We start from the raw sequence: 16925 nt of genomic DNA on the forward strand, positions 1-16925 counted from the left end.
AAAAAAAAAAAACAGAAAACTATCACACCACATAATAAATGGATTAAAAGCTGGGAAATCACAAAATGTAATAGTGAAGAAGAATTCATTAAAATATTTCAGCTAACCTAGAAGCTAGGTTAGCTAGCACAAAGCTATCCCTGGTACAGATGTCAGACCTGATACACTTCAGGTCTGACAAAGCTGAGGAAATCATAGACAATGAAAAGACAAGCTGCTGCTATAAAATATGCTGAATAATCTGGATACAGACATGGCAAAACAAATTTCAGTATCACCAACTATAAGATCACCCACTCAGATCAAGAAATGTAAATCATGTTTCCAGGATGTGGGAGCCTCTCCTGGGAATCAGTGTTTTGGAGCAGGTGTTAGAAGCCTTGGTAAATAATTAGCTAAGAATAACTGCTTGGAGTGACACTGTGGCCAGACTTGTAATATAGTTTACACCGCCCAAGTAAAAATTTCTGTTTCACCCTACCAGAACCGTACATTTTGACGCTTGTATGACTGCTTCTTGGATATTAAGCCCAGTTAGTGTCCAGAGTTCTTAGAGGATGCTGGTTGATGCATTTAAGAGAAAATGGAGAAAGAATTGTACAATCAACTTCATTAAATAAACTGAAAAACAAACAAAACAACAAAAACAACAACAACAAATACCTAATTTTACTGAAGATTTTCCCCTATAAACAGAGAAAGTACTGTAATAATTTGGTCAGTCTAATAAAATCTATACAGTGAACAGAAATTCAATAACAGCAAACAAAGATAGAGCTAAAACCAAGCCACAAAGTCAAATGAGACAAATTCAGAAGGAAAATACTTTTAGCAATGTGTTTTTAAAATGTCAGAGCGATCACCAAGTCTTGACTAATGGAAACAAAAACTAAATCAACCAGCAAGTATAAGATAAGAGGCAGTAAACTCACATGGCAATGAACACACAGAGCAGATGCAATTTCTGACAGCAAATTTAGAAACTTATGCTGCAGAAAAAGCTGAAGACCACAGTTCAGTATCTTGCACATTTTCATGTTTGGATGACTTTTCAAGTATTTCATATGTACTTGTTGCAGCAGTTCTGCCAAACTAGTCCAACCTCTATTAGCAACTCAGATAAACTGCAGATAAGACATGAGTACTTTGCGAAGAGTAAAATACGTGTGATCAAAATGAACTGACATGTTTTGGCAGATGTCTTGTTTACCTTCAGCAGCTTTTGAAAATAAATTGAAAATGATGCCATAACCTTTTTGGCTTGGAATGATCTCAAGTCCACATAGTGAAATGATTACACAATTTTGAAAAAAAAATAGAACTGTCAAAATGTGCTGTATCAGAGAATATTTTCAACATTGATAGGAACAGATTTGACAGAAATTTCTGATGGAAAGTATGTCAAATGCTACAAAAAGGGATTAAGGAGAAATAGCATGGGAAATATCTATAGATATATATTCTTCTGTTACCTGAATATATTTTTATTTTTAACCAGGACCGAATGAACAAATTGAGCCTAGCAGAATGACGTATATGTGTGCTTTAAATTTAGTCTGAATTTCTTTCTGGTCCAGGATCTTGCTTTATCTTTACCAGCTAAATTAAAAAGCCTCCTAGAAATACCTTGTTCTGAATCAGGTCAAAAAATTTCCATTTCTATTGTGGAGAGAGAACTGGAATCAGCTCTTCAGAAGAGTCTCAGCACTGCTGCCAGTGCAACACAGAGAAGCAGGATCTTGCTGAAGCTCAGCTCAGTGGATCTTTCACTATGACTGAGCACCACTTCTCATGGCCAAAAGGAACAAAACTGATCTGATAGCATGCCACCAAAAAGGGGACAGTAGTTTGGTACATGTACGACCATAAAATTTGCAGTGTACCTTGTTTGCTCCTTCCCAGCTGATCACCGAAGCCTGATTTTCTTGGATCTGTGCTCTGTCTTTTTTTTTTTTTTTTTTTGGCCATTTTCCATTTTAGTCATGTAAAGTTTTTCAGTGATGACCCCATTTTTACAGATCACTGACAGAAACATGAAATAGGGTAGAATCAAGGTCTGATCTCCATGGGGCTGCTTTGGAGATACCTTTTCATAGGTTAAAATGAGATCTCATTTGCCAGTTGTTAATGAATTTAGTGCATCATGGTGATTTTGTCATCTTCCAGATTTTTCATAAGGATTTTCTTACCTTGTTTCAAGTAAAGGAATTTGAGTATTGTATATCAGCATTGTCATCCTTTTATCAACCAAAATTACAGAAAAAAATAATGTGAAGCTTGTTTGGTAGAATCATTTTCCATAAACACAAATGAATTGGCATTAATTATGGTATTCTCTGTTAATTCTTTGTTAATTCAGTCTTGTATTAGATGTTCCATTATTTTTCCAAGGATCTATGTCACACTGACAGGCTTATAATTACCTGGGTCATTTCTTTTATTCTTTTTAAATATTGGCATGTTAACTTTCTTTTGCTCCCTCAGAATTTCCCCTGTGTTGCAAGAGTTATTGAAAATCAACATTAATGGTCAGGCTCCTCAATGGTGCCTTTAAACCTGTCGGACACAAACCTGCTGATTTAAAAGTGTTTAATTTCCTGTTCCAAAGCAGAACAGAGACAGCTTCCAAGTTTCTGAAGCCCTTACAGGTAAATTACATGCCTTCAAGTAAAGCCAGCAAGAGTTGCTGGGAATGCATTAAAATGTGCCAGGGTCCCCATAACTTGGAACAAGTCACAGAGAGCAACGACAGGAATAATTCCCGACTGCATGCCAGGAAGAGAGGGGGACAAGGAAATCCTCATTGACTGTAAGGCCAGAAAGTTGTTTAAACACAATCATCTTTTTTTTTTTTTTTTAGCAGATGTGGAAGCTGAGATATGTGAAACCTCTGCAACAACCACAGTGTACCTAAAGATCAAAACCAAGATCAGAGGTCTGAGCCCCTCCATGCCTGACAGCTACAGCCAGCTCCTCATAGAACCTCTCCTGCACAAACCAGAGCTCCAACTAAAAAATCACCACATCAAATTAAAAGTTCAAACAAAAATGTACTACTTTTTCCTATTAGATGATTATCTTTTTATTGGAAACACAGCTGACAATACCTATAAAAAGAGGAGTAAAAAATTGTTGATGTTTTTTCCTTTCATTTCTTCTCTACAGCTGTTGATTTTCCTTCAGAGTGCTTTTTTTAAAAATTTATTATTTTAAGCAGTCAGGGGATGTATAGTTAGCATGGTACAAAACTAAAGGCAATTTTTAAAATAAGACTGATTATTGTCTTTCATTTATCTTTTTATGGCAATAATTGCAGGATTAAAAGTAATGTAGACATGCATGCAAATACGCTAGGAACCTAGAAAAACAGCTAGGGTCATTACATGCCAAACTGGGCCAGTGCAGTATTGAAAATAAAATATCCACATATTAAGTTTATTTGCTGTAAAGTTGAACTTCTGAAACATGCAAGTATGCATGAGCTTAAAAGAATTATGAAGTCAATGGTAAAAAAAAATAAATTAAAAATTTAAATAAACGCCTGGTATAGTGTAGTACTAAAACAGTCACACTTCTATATCGTATTTTCTGAGATATGTTCAAGCAGGAAAGCAGCTGAGACCAACTAGTGTCACTGAAAACAGCCTATAATGTTAAAATATGGAATTGCTCTTGGCCGGAGGAGCTAATATGAGTTATAAATTTGAATTCTGTCCCTTTATGCTTAGTGCTTGGAAATGTGGAATGATCCAGCAACACTAAGAAATCCATACAAATTGAATACTGTATTTGCTTCATTGTGATTTAGCATTCCAAACCATTCAGGCAAAAGAAAGGCTGCATTAGGAGCACATCAAGTGATCCATATTCTGAAGATATGAAATACCGTATCAGAGGTTGCTTTCATAAAGTTAATTCAGCTTGGCTCCATCCTTTTCCAAACAGTAGAACATTTAATGAGAGGGTTATTTTTCAGAAGACCTCCATCTCACTCAGATAAGGGAATGAGTGGTTTGTGTTGAAGAAGACCTGAGGAACCCAATCCCTCATTTGTTGTAGGAATGTAATTAGTATTGTGAATGAGGCAGCACTTGCAGACAGGTTGCTGGATTGAGGTGTTTTAATATTGCTCAGAAGAATTTATGCTCTCTCAGCATAAAATTCCCAAAACACATTGAAATTATTGAACTGAAAATTGGGAAGAAAAAAAAAATAAAAAAAAAGTTACCAATTCTGTGTTTCTTATTTTCTATACCCCATCATAAATCCTTGCAGCCTGATTTGGTGAAATTTCAAAACTTATAGTTGTATTTTAACATTTCACAGACTTGTCCTTTCCTTTTTTACTATTCTTGGGACCTAATTCAAGGATACTATATGTACTATGAACATATTAATCACTATGAAAAATCAAGTCCTCAATTTAGGCCATGTGGTCCTCAATGGAATATTATTGTACTATCCACGTTTTTTCTTTATGACTTCCGATTTTATTTACATATTAAAACATGGATTTAAATAGGTAACTAGATCAAGGTCAGTTGAAAATCAGTTGCATTGCAAGGCACCAAATCTTCCTCTACAAATCCCTGGCTGATGCTTTAGTCACAGTAAATTCTTTCCTTTTTTTCATACTTACTAGAATTCGGTTCTTAAAATGCTCTGTAAAAATGTATCTATTCTTGTGTTGTTGTTGTTGTTGTGTGTGTGTGTGTTTTTAATTAAAATAGCATGATAAATGCTTTTCTGATGGCTCTATTATGTGAAATTAAACTGATTCCTCTCTTGTTTTCGGCAGGATCCAGCCTCCAGCTCAGCTTATTCACTTCACTTCTCACTTGCATGGGCTTCTCTTCCTACAGCATTTTAAAAGGAGCATTTTTTACCCCAGACTGCCATTCTGGGTACATCACCCACTGTAAGAAGAACCACATGCTTCTTGTACTTGTCTTCATTTCGGGGCCTCTTCCTATGTAACGTCAAATCCTCCTAAGCCTTCAAATGGATCCCAGCATTACTGATGGGTACCCCATACTCTGAGTAGCTCTGTCTAAAGTTCTAATCTATCATGCTGACCTCTACATTTTTGATATATCATAGAATTAAATCTTCTAGCAAGGATTTTTCTGTTCTACTATAAAATTTCTATTCTATTCAACTATAAAACTTTTGCTCTCACTAATACAAAGTCCAGAGAACCAGAATATACCTGTGTAAGAGAGATGTTGGTCTGGAGCCATCTACTGGTTGTACTGGTGAGGATTACATAGACAGATGTGAAAACCCACTTTAAACATGTAACCCTATCATAATTATAAAAACAACAACATGTATTAATAGATTAACCACTTAAGTACGTGATGTTTCCTGTCTACTGGTTATGGGTTTTTTAAGCCTAAATATTCAGTGGACTTAATGTGGCCCAATTCTCAACATTAAAAAAATAAAAATAAAAAATTTAAAAAGTCAGTACTTTATCTTGTTTTCATAAAAAAGAAAAACGGTGGGGAGGAGGACAAAAAACTTTCATCTCTCAGTAACACAGCAAAGGAAGTAAAGGAAAAAAAAAGGTATTAATGCTTAATTAAACAATCTAGTAAAGTAATTTAGATATCTTGAATTTTATTGGTGTGACAAACAATATAAATAATTCTTGTTTAATTCCTTATTTGATGCTTACTATGATTTCACCCTGCATTTCTGTGTATTGGTCTAAAATAGCCAAGGCACACCATATGCAGTTTTCTTGGGATTAAAAAGAAGTCTCAGTCAATTTTACAATGTTCTTCAAAGCTTTTTTATTAAAAATAAATTCAGACAAAAAAAGTTAGCAGATAACAGAAGTATAAAGCCTTTAAAAACAGAAGTTCTAATACACAAACTATTAAGTAGAAATAATCCAGACAACTTACTTTGGAGACCAAAAATGTATTATATAATGATGCTGACAACTATGCATTTATTTATTTGTGATAATATTGGTAAGAATTGGTGCTGTAATTTAGCTTTATTTCTGTTATTTAAATTACATATGCAACTTTAATGGTTGCCTTCAGGAGCAAGATGGAGCATTTTATAGATTTTACCATTTTTTTTAAAAAAGATTCTTCGCACCTACTAAATATGTATATCTACATATATGCATGTATATACACACACAATTATATACACACACAAAGTCATGAAGCTAGATGTTTATATTCACATGCATATACGTATATATACGTGTATATACATACATTTGTATGTATGTATGTACAATATATGTATATGCAAGTATATGTGTATACACACATGCAAGCACATGCATGCCTATGTATCACACCTAACATCTAATTTGTGACCTACAATCTCAGATAAAGAAAATCCTCTATTGGCTGTCAGTTGCACTGGGATTAAACATTTGCCATTATTCATGTTTGCTCTCTGCAGATCCATCAGCAGGAGAAACTTCCAGCAGTAGCTGTAAGTGGCAAGTAATTTTATCCAGAAATGCAAAATGCATTTTAAAATGTACAAAGGGAAGATAAACAATAAAACTCCCCAGCATAAACAAGAAAGCATAAACATATTGCAGGTTTGGAGACCAAACTATAGGAGCTAAAACTAAGAAGAATGACATTGCCACCATCATAAACGGAACTGGTAGAAACACCTGCAAGAGAAAGAAAAAAAAAAATGTTTTAGGAAATAAACTGAACAACTGTGATTTCATGCATCATTCCTAGGAGGAATAAGGCATTCCTTGCAACACTATAATACCACTTCTCATGCTGTGGAAATCTCACCCAGGATGAGACATATCTGACATATCTGACCTCAAATTGTCTACAACACTTGTTCAGGGTCCCTCTCTTGTCATGAAGAAGAGATAGGCAGCACCTGAAAGACATTCACCTATTTCTGATATTACGGGCACCTACAATAAATTCAGGGTTGGGTGCCTAGAAGAAGCCTTGATGATTAACATATGCCTCCAACCCAGCTTTCTGACAGCTAGACTGAGATGAAATCAAAGCTAGCCGTAATGACTGTGGTTGTGTCAGGAAAGATGAGGGTAGACCAAGGTCTTATCAACCATGAACTGCCAGCCTGGATTCCACATGGCTACTGTCACTGCTACATGCTCACACAGTATCCTGTTCCTTGTTCCCCATTATGCATATATCCATTCCTTGTTTTCAGGTGTATCTCTGGGACAAGGACCATCTGTTTTTTCCTTTTCCCTCTTCAGTGTGAAGCAGACTTGTTCTGGATCATGAATAAGGCTCTAAACATCAAGATTACAATTTGCATTTTTGTAGTGATTATCAACTTTTGTCTTGCACTTGTTCATAACTTTCGCACACTACCCATGACTTTAAAAAGCCGTAAGAATATTTTATAACTTATTTCCAATTACTTTGTATGGTCGATGTAGATTAGGTTCCCGGTATCGAAGTACAATCAGGCTTGCACAAGTCAATCCAATCATAAGCCAGGCAGAAAATCCAAAGTAATTTGTTAACATAAGAAGGTCAGAGGGGATTATAAAAATGGATGCAATGGTGGTTGAAAAAATCATGGCTGGAGCTGGTGTACAAGTGTGGACACTGAGCATGGAGATTAAAACAGGTAAATGTCCCGCCTGACTTCCGGCGTAGCTTAATCGACCTAATGTGAACATGCTGCTGTTGAGGGCACCAAATATTGAGACAGCAACAGAGAGAGGAATGATCCAGGCAACAGAGGGAATCACTCGATCAGCCCAAGTTACTGCCACAGCAACTGCAAGAAAACAAAGCATCAGTAGTGGTGTAGGTACCATGCTCTGAATTACTGACAGACTCAACAGAAAGGAAACTTAAAATGCATGAAATATCTATTATTTATCACAAATGCCTGGCATTAGTTGCAACAATTGGACAGGACTAATCTAATTCTATGGGTTTTTTACTCAGGAGCTAAAAATTGGCACGAGGTGGGTGAGAGCAAGGAGGACTGCTGCCCACCACCGAAGGCTGGGTGAAGCTGTGGTGGCCCACTCCCAAAGGACGGACTCCCAGTGGCAGCAAGCGGTATAACTGTGTCTCACCATTACGAATCACAAATGTGCATGCATGGGCAGGGTCGTCTGGAGAAAGAAAATGAAGGTATTAGTCCCCTGCACGACCACAGTGGTGACATAACCTATTGTAACGAGGACACTGCCAACACAAATGTGTGTACAGGCCTCTAACAAAATGCCATGAGGAATATAGGTCTTGCAGTGATTCGCACAGCATAAAAAGTCATCAGAGTAGGGGAAAACAAAATAAAACAAAAAAAATGTAGTGAATGAATAAGAACTGCAGCAATACATAGCAAAGCTTGAAATGAGAGATATAATTTTAAGGTTATCTCCTCAGCTGACGTAAATTAGCACAGCTCCCCTGTGGTACATTAGGAACTGCTCATGCCAGCAGGGCAGCTGCTGCTCGGTGAGGTTCTGGTGTTTGCTGCTGCTTTCATTCCAGAATGGATTTGCAAATGTACGCGTCTCTACCAGCAGATAGCCTGATCGTGGGCTGAGTGACAACATGGGGTTGCTGAGTGACAGCTACACTGCTTCCATTTATGTTATTGAGCTGCTTTCACACACAAAAAAATAAAATTAAAAATTAAAAAAATAAAAAGAACATCAAAACAAATTACGTTCTTTGTCACTCCTAGAGGTAAGGTCTGACAGCTGTCTAATTAGGGTGAGATTTAAAAGGTGCTGTTTGGACAATCAAGGAGAAATACAATTCCTCTCAGCCCTTTTTATGCACAGTTTACTGGTACAGCATCTGAGAGAAGCTTTACAGAAGGTGGACTTTTGTAGGGTCTCCTAAGGAATTAGAATACTTACCATTAATAACACTTCTTCAACCCCAAATGGCTATAGCCAGTTCTATATTATTTATCACAACAGGTTACTTTGACAGATGACTTGTCTAGCTCCTAAATAGTAAGAACTTCAGCCATAGACACCATGAGATAGGGAAGGAAGGAGGAGAGAGGATTAAAACTACAGGAAAACAAAGTCCCTACCTATATTAAACAGACACCCAATCTTCACTTGATTTTCCAGGTTTCAATGCACTTCTGACTTCCTTTTAGCCAGTGCAGGTGTAAGCAAATATTTTCAACACCTAATATCATCTGTCTGAATTCAGTCCAACTTGTGCCTTACAGTAAAATTAAACAAGAATTCTCTATTAAAACTTAGACTGAAACCCACACTTCCCTTCCTGACTGTGAAGTTAGGTGAAGACAAGTAACCCAGTACATTGATATCAAATGGGTCTGCTAATGGACGACACCTTTTTAACAAAAATATCAAACTCATACCTGAGGAGACAATTTCCTTCGGTGTGAGGACAGTCAGATATGAGATGTTCACCAGTAAATAAAACACAATTACTGCAGGAACAGCAGTCATCACAGTTAAGGGGATATTTCTGCTAGGGTTTTTCATCTCTTCTGAAAAATACAAATAAAAAAAAGAAAAAAGAAAAATAATAATAATAAAGCAAGCAATTTCTAGGTTGGAGCTCCAACCCTATTCATGACTCCTAAACTACACTGCTTGTGAGCTCCTGCAGTGCTTTTGAAATAGTTTATCATCAAAGAAGCCTAAATAAAATATTTTTAACCTTTTAAATTTTTTTTAAGCTATCAAGTATCTTGGAAAAAAGGGAGCGATAGACTCTTGACAGAATGATAAAAAATGACAAAAGGACTGATAAATTTTGTCTGGTTTGGTTAAACAAATATATAACTGTACTTCAGAATATCAATTTGTTAAGAAAATTTCAAGTAGCCATATTTTTAAATCAGAAGATTGAATGTGAGACAGTAAAATCAGTTATTTATTCTTTCATCATTCATGAGTCCTGATGCAAAATTTTTTGAGTGTATTTTCCTATTCCTACCCAAAACATTTCTTTGCTCTTACATCGGGATATTCAGAAAATACAACAGCAAAGACTGAAGGTATTGACAGATATGCAGTAGTGCAGTGGCTTTAAAACAAGGCCATTTCCAGCTGGATTCTGCTGTAATTACCATTTCCATGGCCAATCTGGTGGAGAAAAATAGTTTAGTGCTAAGCCTGGTATCTTAGCTTAAAACTACTCTTATCTACTTAAGAAAAAACTCCAAATTTGATATCTGAACAACTGAGGTGCTGGCACACATTCCTAACTGTGATAATCCCAGAAAAGATGGTGTTGATTTCCAGAACCCTAATAACTCATCCTCACCTTGGTCAAAGAGGCTTGGGGAAAAAAAGGGTTATTTCTTCTCTTTCACTCCTTCACCCTTTCCCTTCCTCTCCTGTTCCTACTTCCCTCAGCATTACAAAAGACTTCCTGAGCTTTATGAACAGGTAGCTCACCAAGTGAAAAGTCAAATTAGAGTACGACTTACATGAACTCTGCATAGGAGGAAGAATATTTTTACTCCCCCAAATACTATCTCAGCCTCCTGCCCAGATCATCAGCTTTGACCCTACCTCATTTCAGGATGCAGTGCACAGACCAGAGAGACTGATTGAGAACAACAGGGAAATGCAGATACAGTCTACTGGAGATTAATTTGGGATTTATTTAAAATGGAGGAAATGCACTTGATAATTTTGAGCACAGACGGGGACAATCACCCAAATTGCCATTTTGAATTTATCTTTCCACTTGTTTTGTTGCTAGTTACAGTTCTGCCATCCAGCTGGCACCTGATTCTTTAGCAGAAGCTCACAGGAATGAAAGTTATTGCTGAAGAACAGGAAATTCAGTTTAGGAGAGGACAAATGCATAGTTACATCTGTCTAAACAGCTGTGCTGCCTAGTGTATTGTATTTATTATTAGTGTATTGTATTTATTACTACTGGTAACTGCTCAGAAAATAGGACTTATATGAAAGATTTTGGTTTTTATTGGGCTTACAAAGCTAAATGCTTGCCTTTAAGAAAATCATAAGATTTCAAAATCTTATTTTCTGATTTTTATTACCTTTTTTATTACAGCATATTCTCGATGCAGGAATTGCTGGATTGTAATAATAACTGTCATTTTTTTAAACATTAACCCAATTTTCACACTGTTCTCACCATTGAACTTTGTGTTATATGTTTCACACATTGGGTCTATTTAATGTTTTACATGTGGTAGAGGTCAATGGATGAATAAGGTTAAAGATATAACCACTCCATCCATTTGCTTACAACTTAATTCTGTAAATCTGATGATACTATAACACACTATTCATCTAACTCATTGTGAATTGCATAACTAATATCTTGAGCATTATCCAGCTTTCATGAAAAACTGCTCTGTTTATTACTGTTACATATCATCAGATATTGAAGAGAATAAGTAAATGAATATTCCAAAAGATTTTAAACATTTAAAATTGAATCTAAGTTATATGAAAGGATTTATACTATTTTCCATACATTCTTCTTCACCTTCTGTGCAAAACTGTATTTCCCCAAGTAATTATCATGGATGGGCTATCCTATATATCCCTTAAAATTGCTATAATTTAATACAATTTAATATGAATTTGTTCATGTACAAATCAACTGGACAATCTGAGAGAAGGTATAGATGTTTAAATACATGTTAGTTGATCATCAGTCACCTTTTTGTATTTGGTCCTTAGTGCACAAACAGATTGGCACTATGTAAGCATCATTTTCTAAAAATGCACTGACACCAAGAAACTCAAAATTTATTTTTTTAAAGCATGAAAAACTCTTTTGACACATGAGATTTTAAATAAACCTCCTAAATTTCTCTTGTAGGCATTTTTAAATGCCAATTTGATTCTGGAGACTGTACAAGAGGAAAGGAACTTCCATACAGAAGAACAATGCCTTTTACCAGCCCCATCAAACGCAGGACTGGTGCATAGTTTGCACCATAAAATGTGTATCTTTACAGACCCTCTTGCCTTGAAGGAGATACAAGTTCTTCTAATACTAGCTGAGGAATGTTAAAAATTGCTACTGAAGAATAAATTCTAAAGAAAAAGAGTTATATACCTGCCATGTAGTTGAGGGACCACCAACCACCGTATGCATACAGTCCTTGGAAAAAGGCTTCGGCGATCTGCGACACATTGGGCATCTCTGAGTTGAACATGTCCTCAAACCTGGCCAGGGTCTCCTTTCTCCCGCTGACGAGGAGAACTATGCCACTGACAGCAATTACGGACAACGCCATCATCTTCAACAGGGTGAAAACCGTCTGCACCCAGGCAGCCATTTTGACGCTGCGGCCATTCAGGATCCCCAGGGACCAGAGGACGGCCAAGGCCAAGCATTTCTTCAGCACTTCTGGTGCAGGGCAAATGCCGTAGAAGGGCTGGGTGGCATATTCAGCAAACAGCAAGGCTCGAGCAGCGTTTGATGCTGGCTTGGTGAACACCGACGTCCAGATGAACACGAAGGCAGGCAGGGATCCAAGGCCTCTTTTAATGTGGCTGTATTCCCCTCCAGAAAACGGCAGAGCAGTGCCCAGCTCTGCGTAGCAGAGAGAACCCATCAGAGAAACCAGACCAGAAGCAGTCCAGATCACTAGTGCAACGCCGACATTAAGCAGGGAATGCTTTAACACCCCTGTGGGAGACACAAAGATCCCTGCCCCTACTATTGATCCTATAATAAAACTTACTCCGTCAAAATAACCTATATTTCTTTTGAGTTGCATCTTGGTGTTTCCTTTTCTTTTCACCTTTTTGGCATCATCACTCTTTCCTTTTCCCATTTTTTTTCTTATTTTTCACAGCAGATTCTATGACCTGAGAAGCTCGATTATATGTATTTTCCTTTCACTTTGCTGTTAACTCATTGTCATGGCCCTACTTGACAGTGAAATGTTATGGGAAGCCTGGCTTAATCATTCAGAAAGGAGAGCATACTTTGGGTTTGGATGTCTTGTGTATGAAGATGATTAACCAGATGCTTAAAGGAATGCTGGCAAATCATGGACATGTTGGTTTAATATGTACTTCAGAAATTATTAAGGTCCGGGGATAGTTTTTAGGAAATTGGCATAACAAATAATACATAGGAGATGCTTTTCATTTCTCTGCTGATTTTCATCAAAGGATTTCCATATTATTTACATGTCTTCAGAGACAACTGTGTGAGGTGGGGAAATGTCACCTCTGCAGTAGACCTAGGTAAAGGGGAATGGCATGGCAGCACAAAGAAAAAAATCAGCCCTCTTTATGCTATGGACAGTGATGCAGATATGAGTTGAATAGGCAGGTGTATTTTCCTACAGTCAGTATATAAAATGAACAGCAATCAGTAGTGAATACCAGTATGTTTTGCCAAATCCCTATCAGTCACTGTGTATACCAAAGCTTGTTTATACTTCACTTATTAAACACTGCTCTAGAAAGAGCATTATCAGTTTATTCCTAGTTTTTCTAGAGTATTCATTATTATAGTACTATGCAAGTACTTCATAAAGCAGTTACTAATCTTCAAGCACTACTACAAGGGTGGGGGGCCGTGTTTTCATTTCCATAGTATATATGGGGGCTGTGGAATAAAAAGATGAAGGTTGAAAATTCCCACTAGTTTGGTGTGTGCCTTTTAAGGTGTGGCCATTGATTTTTTTAAGCATTTCTGCTTAGAAATGCATTTTTCTATGCATTTCTTCGGCATATTTTATGTTCATACTATGGAGAAGGAGCTTCTCTTTGATTGGATGTGGGTGGACCATTGTCATAGATATTTCCCCAAGAAAAACATATTTATTCTTTTCAGAAGATGTAGAGAAAAATAGGAAGAAAGAAGGAAACTGAGAAATAAGTTCAGCGCATACCTTTAGGGCTGTTAAGGAACAGTATCAAAACTACAAGCTGCAAAGGTCTTACTTTTTGCCAGTCAAGTTGCAGAATTAGTTTTGTCCAAATCATCAAAGCTCAGTAACACGGTGAACAAAACATGGCTTTGACATGGCCCATCTTGAAAGAGACAATGGTTCAGATTGGTCCTGAACAGCTGGACCTTCAGTCACATATAAAAAAAATGTTTCTGAAAGATTAGGTTTATTTAATATTCCATCATGTATAAGATCTTTAGCTAAAACAGATATGGGAATATGATGAACATGACACAAGATCTAGAGGATATTCACGCCCTTCTGGAGTGGCAGCTAGAGGCTATGCTGGGCATCTAAAGTGGCATTAGCCACCTGCTTTAGGCAACTAAATGCCACCTTGGTGAGCAACACTGAAAAGCTTGGTTAAAGTGCGTGTCCATCATCACAAAGAAACAGCATAGTCAGTGACAGAATCCACAGGTCAGAATAGCACTTAAACAAAACAATTCTTCCATCTTCTGCAAATCACTGCACCACCCATTATATTTTCACCTTTGAAAAAAGTCATCATACAGACTACAAAAATTCTAGTTAGAAAAATTTGCATATATTTTAAATTTATTCAATTTATAAATTGCAACATATATTTAAATTCATATATGCATTTAACATGTGCTATGAATAATTTGTAGTAATTCAAAGCATTTATTCATCACTATTCAGGAACTGGAAATTAAGTGTGAAAAATGTTTTAGAAGGCTAAAACATATAAATTCCTATAACTGTTTTATTTCAGTGCCTTTTCTGATCTTCCTTCTCTGTGAATGCATACACATTTTTTGATTCCCAGTAATCTTCAAACTCTTTATTTTGTGGGTGATGCCACATACAGCTGGATTTAGATTACTATTGTAAAAACAAATATATAAATATATTAAATAGCAGCTTAAAGTACAGATGCAACTGTTACACTGTTTGTGCTAAAGTATGTTAATTTCTGGTATAATAGAGGCATTTCCAAAATCTCCCCAAGAAGCAGATTAATAAGGATTTTTTACTTCTTACAAAGCTGACTGATTTCAGAAAACCCCACTGAGATTATTACTTTCTTGTGTGTGCTTTCTGTCTACCTCAGATAAATGTTTCTAGACTTCCAGTGGAATGCTTTTGAGATTTATGCAAAGTACGTTTTTCATTTTGGTGTTTTGTTGCCAGAATAGGAGAAGGTAAGTAAGAGCAGAGATAATAAGAACATTCCTACGAATCCAACAAAATCTGAAGTTCTGGAAACAGTATATTCATGTGAGCATTAGTAGGGAAGAATTCACTGAAACACAGCTGGTTATACAACAATAGATAGTCTTCAGCCAAACTGCTTTTTTCCTTTTTTTTTTCTTTTTTTTTTTCTCCACTATAAAAGGGCAGAGTCTTGTGAAGCACATCATAAATATTCACTTTCAAGGTTTTCTGTAACATGTCCAACATCTCCCTCTGGCTGAGAGGATAAATTGCCACTATCTATATGATTATTTCAAGGTCTCTTATGTCAGCATCTGCTGCTTCACACACATCTATGTATTAGATACCTGGTCACACTCATTTCGGAGACATACAAAGACTCAACTGCTGAATATAAGGCAAATATAAATTATTAAAATAACCTAGACGTGTTTGTAAGACAAGACTGAGATTCCCCTGACACTTGGAGCAGGCTGAAAGGTTATATCATCATCAAAATAAAATGCCTTAGTACTGCAATTTTTATACTCAACAGGGAACAACCACATTTCTTGTGAGTGCCAACTACTGAGTTCTCTTTGACAGTAAAATGAGGTCAAGAGCGTGCTATAAAACACTTAAGATTGATCCTGAAACTTCAACTGTTCATTTCTACTTCTGGTACTGAGGATTTTCCCTTTTAATTTTCTGACTTTCCAAATGCCTTTAGCCTTCAATGTCAAGGTTTTCACTGTCATGAATGTCAGTGCTTATCATGACTGATCTCTTTTAATCACTGTAGGTTCTGCAGATTTAAGAAAGAAACCAATACCGAAAAGTTATGGAAGAACATTTTGGCTGCCTGGACAGATATGCATTATCTCCTAATTGTAATTAACTGAATTTCAATGTACTTGAATAAGGAGTCCTAAATGTTCTTGCAATAATTTTCCATGTGTACTCACTAAGTCTTTCTTATGATCCACTCACCGATTAGATGGACAAGAAAGAAGCCTATCTGTCTAAACAACACAAGATATTAAAATATTTATTTACTTCCCTTTCAATTAATTTCTCAGCACTTCCAGCATTGTATTGACTTAGTTCTGCATCATCCAAAATCCTGTAAGGGGAGAAGATAGAGGAAAAATTAGAAGCTAATTTGTCTTGCAAACTTTCAATAAATGTTCTTCTGTGTTTTCCCTGAAGAAGCTTGCTGCTGCTGACATTGACACAGCAAGGATAAAGAAGCAAAAGAACAAAGCAAAACCTGAAGTGAGTTTCTAGCGAAAATAAATCAATAAATAAACATAGTTAATTTTTCTTGGCATATGTCAGCAAAGGACATGTCATATTTAATATGAGTGACAAATATTATTTATATCCTTCCTTCTTTTCTACTCTTCCTTAGCTCACCTTTTGTGGGAAACATGTCATTTTAAAGTAGTTTTCTTTGTCTTGCCTTCTGGAAGGAGTTCAACAGCTATCCAAGCAAGTCATATTAGATAGAAGCCGGTTTACCACTGCTGAACAGGACCCCATGATGTATTCACAAACTGTGAGTTTGAGTACTGTGTGCAGTTTTGGGTGCCACAATATAAGAAAGATATAAAACTGTTAGAGAGTGTCCAAAGGAAGGCAATGAAGATGGTGAGGGGTCTAGAGGGCAAGACATATGAGGAGCATCTGAGGTCCCTTGGTTTGCTCAGCCCAGAGCAGAGCAGGCTGAGGGGAGGCCTCATGGCGGCCTGCAGCTCCCTCACGAGGGGAGCGGAGGGGCAGGCGCTGAGCTCTGCTCTCTGGGGACAGCGACAGGACCCGAGGGAACAGCATGGAGCTGGGACAGGGGAGGGTCAGGCTGGGTG

General features: G+C 36.8%; 1 protein-coding gene across 1 annotated transcript; it reads right to left on the reverse strand.

Moving 5' to 3' along the window:
• Positions 1 to 6313: 6313 nt before the first annotated feature.
• SLC7A13 (solute carrier family 7 member 13) lies at positions 6314 to 13037 on the reverse strand. The gene is made up of 4 exons (XM_040546190.1): positions 12048 to 13037; positions 9352 to 9483; positions 7403 to 7767; positions 6314 to 6655 (listed from the first exon to the last, which is right to left on the reverse strand). Exons 1-4 carry the CDS (start codon positions 12769 to 12771, stop codon positions 6410 to 6412), a joined length of 1467 nt encoding a protein of 488 aa, XP_040402124.1. The 5' UTR covers positions 12772 to 13037; the 3' UTR covers positions 6314 to 6409.
• Between the last annotated feature and the right edge of the window lie 3888 nt (positions 13038 to 16925).

Source organism: Cygnus olor, chromosome 2 (assembly GCF_009769625.2).
Source record: "Cygnus olor isolate bCygOlo1 chromosome 2, bCygOlo1.pri.v2, whole genome shotgun sequence".
In the NCBI taxonomy this organism is placed as follows: domain Eukaryota; kingdom Metazoa; phylum Chordata; class Aves; order Anseriformes; family Anatidae; genus Cygnus; species Cygnus olor.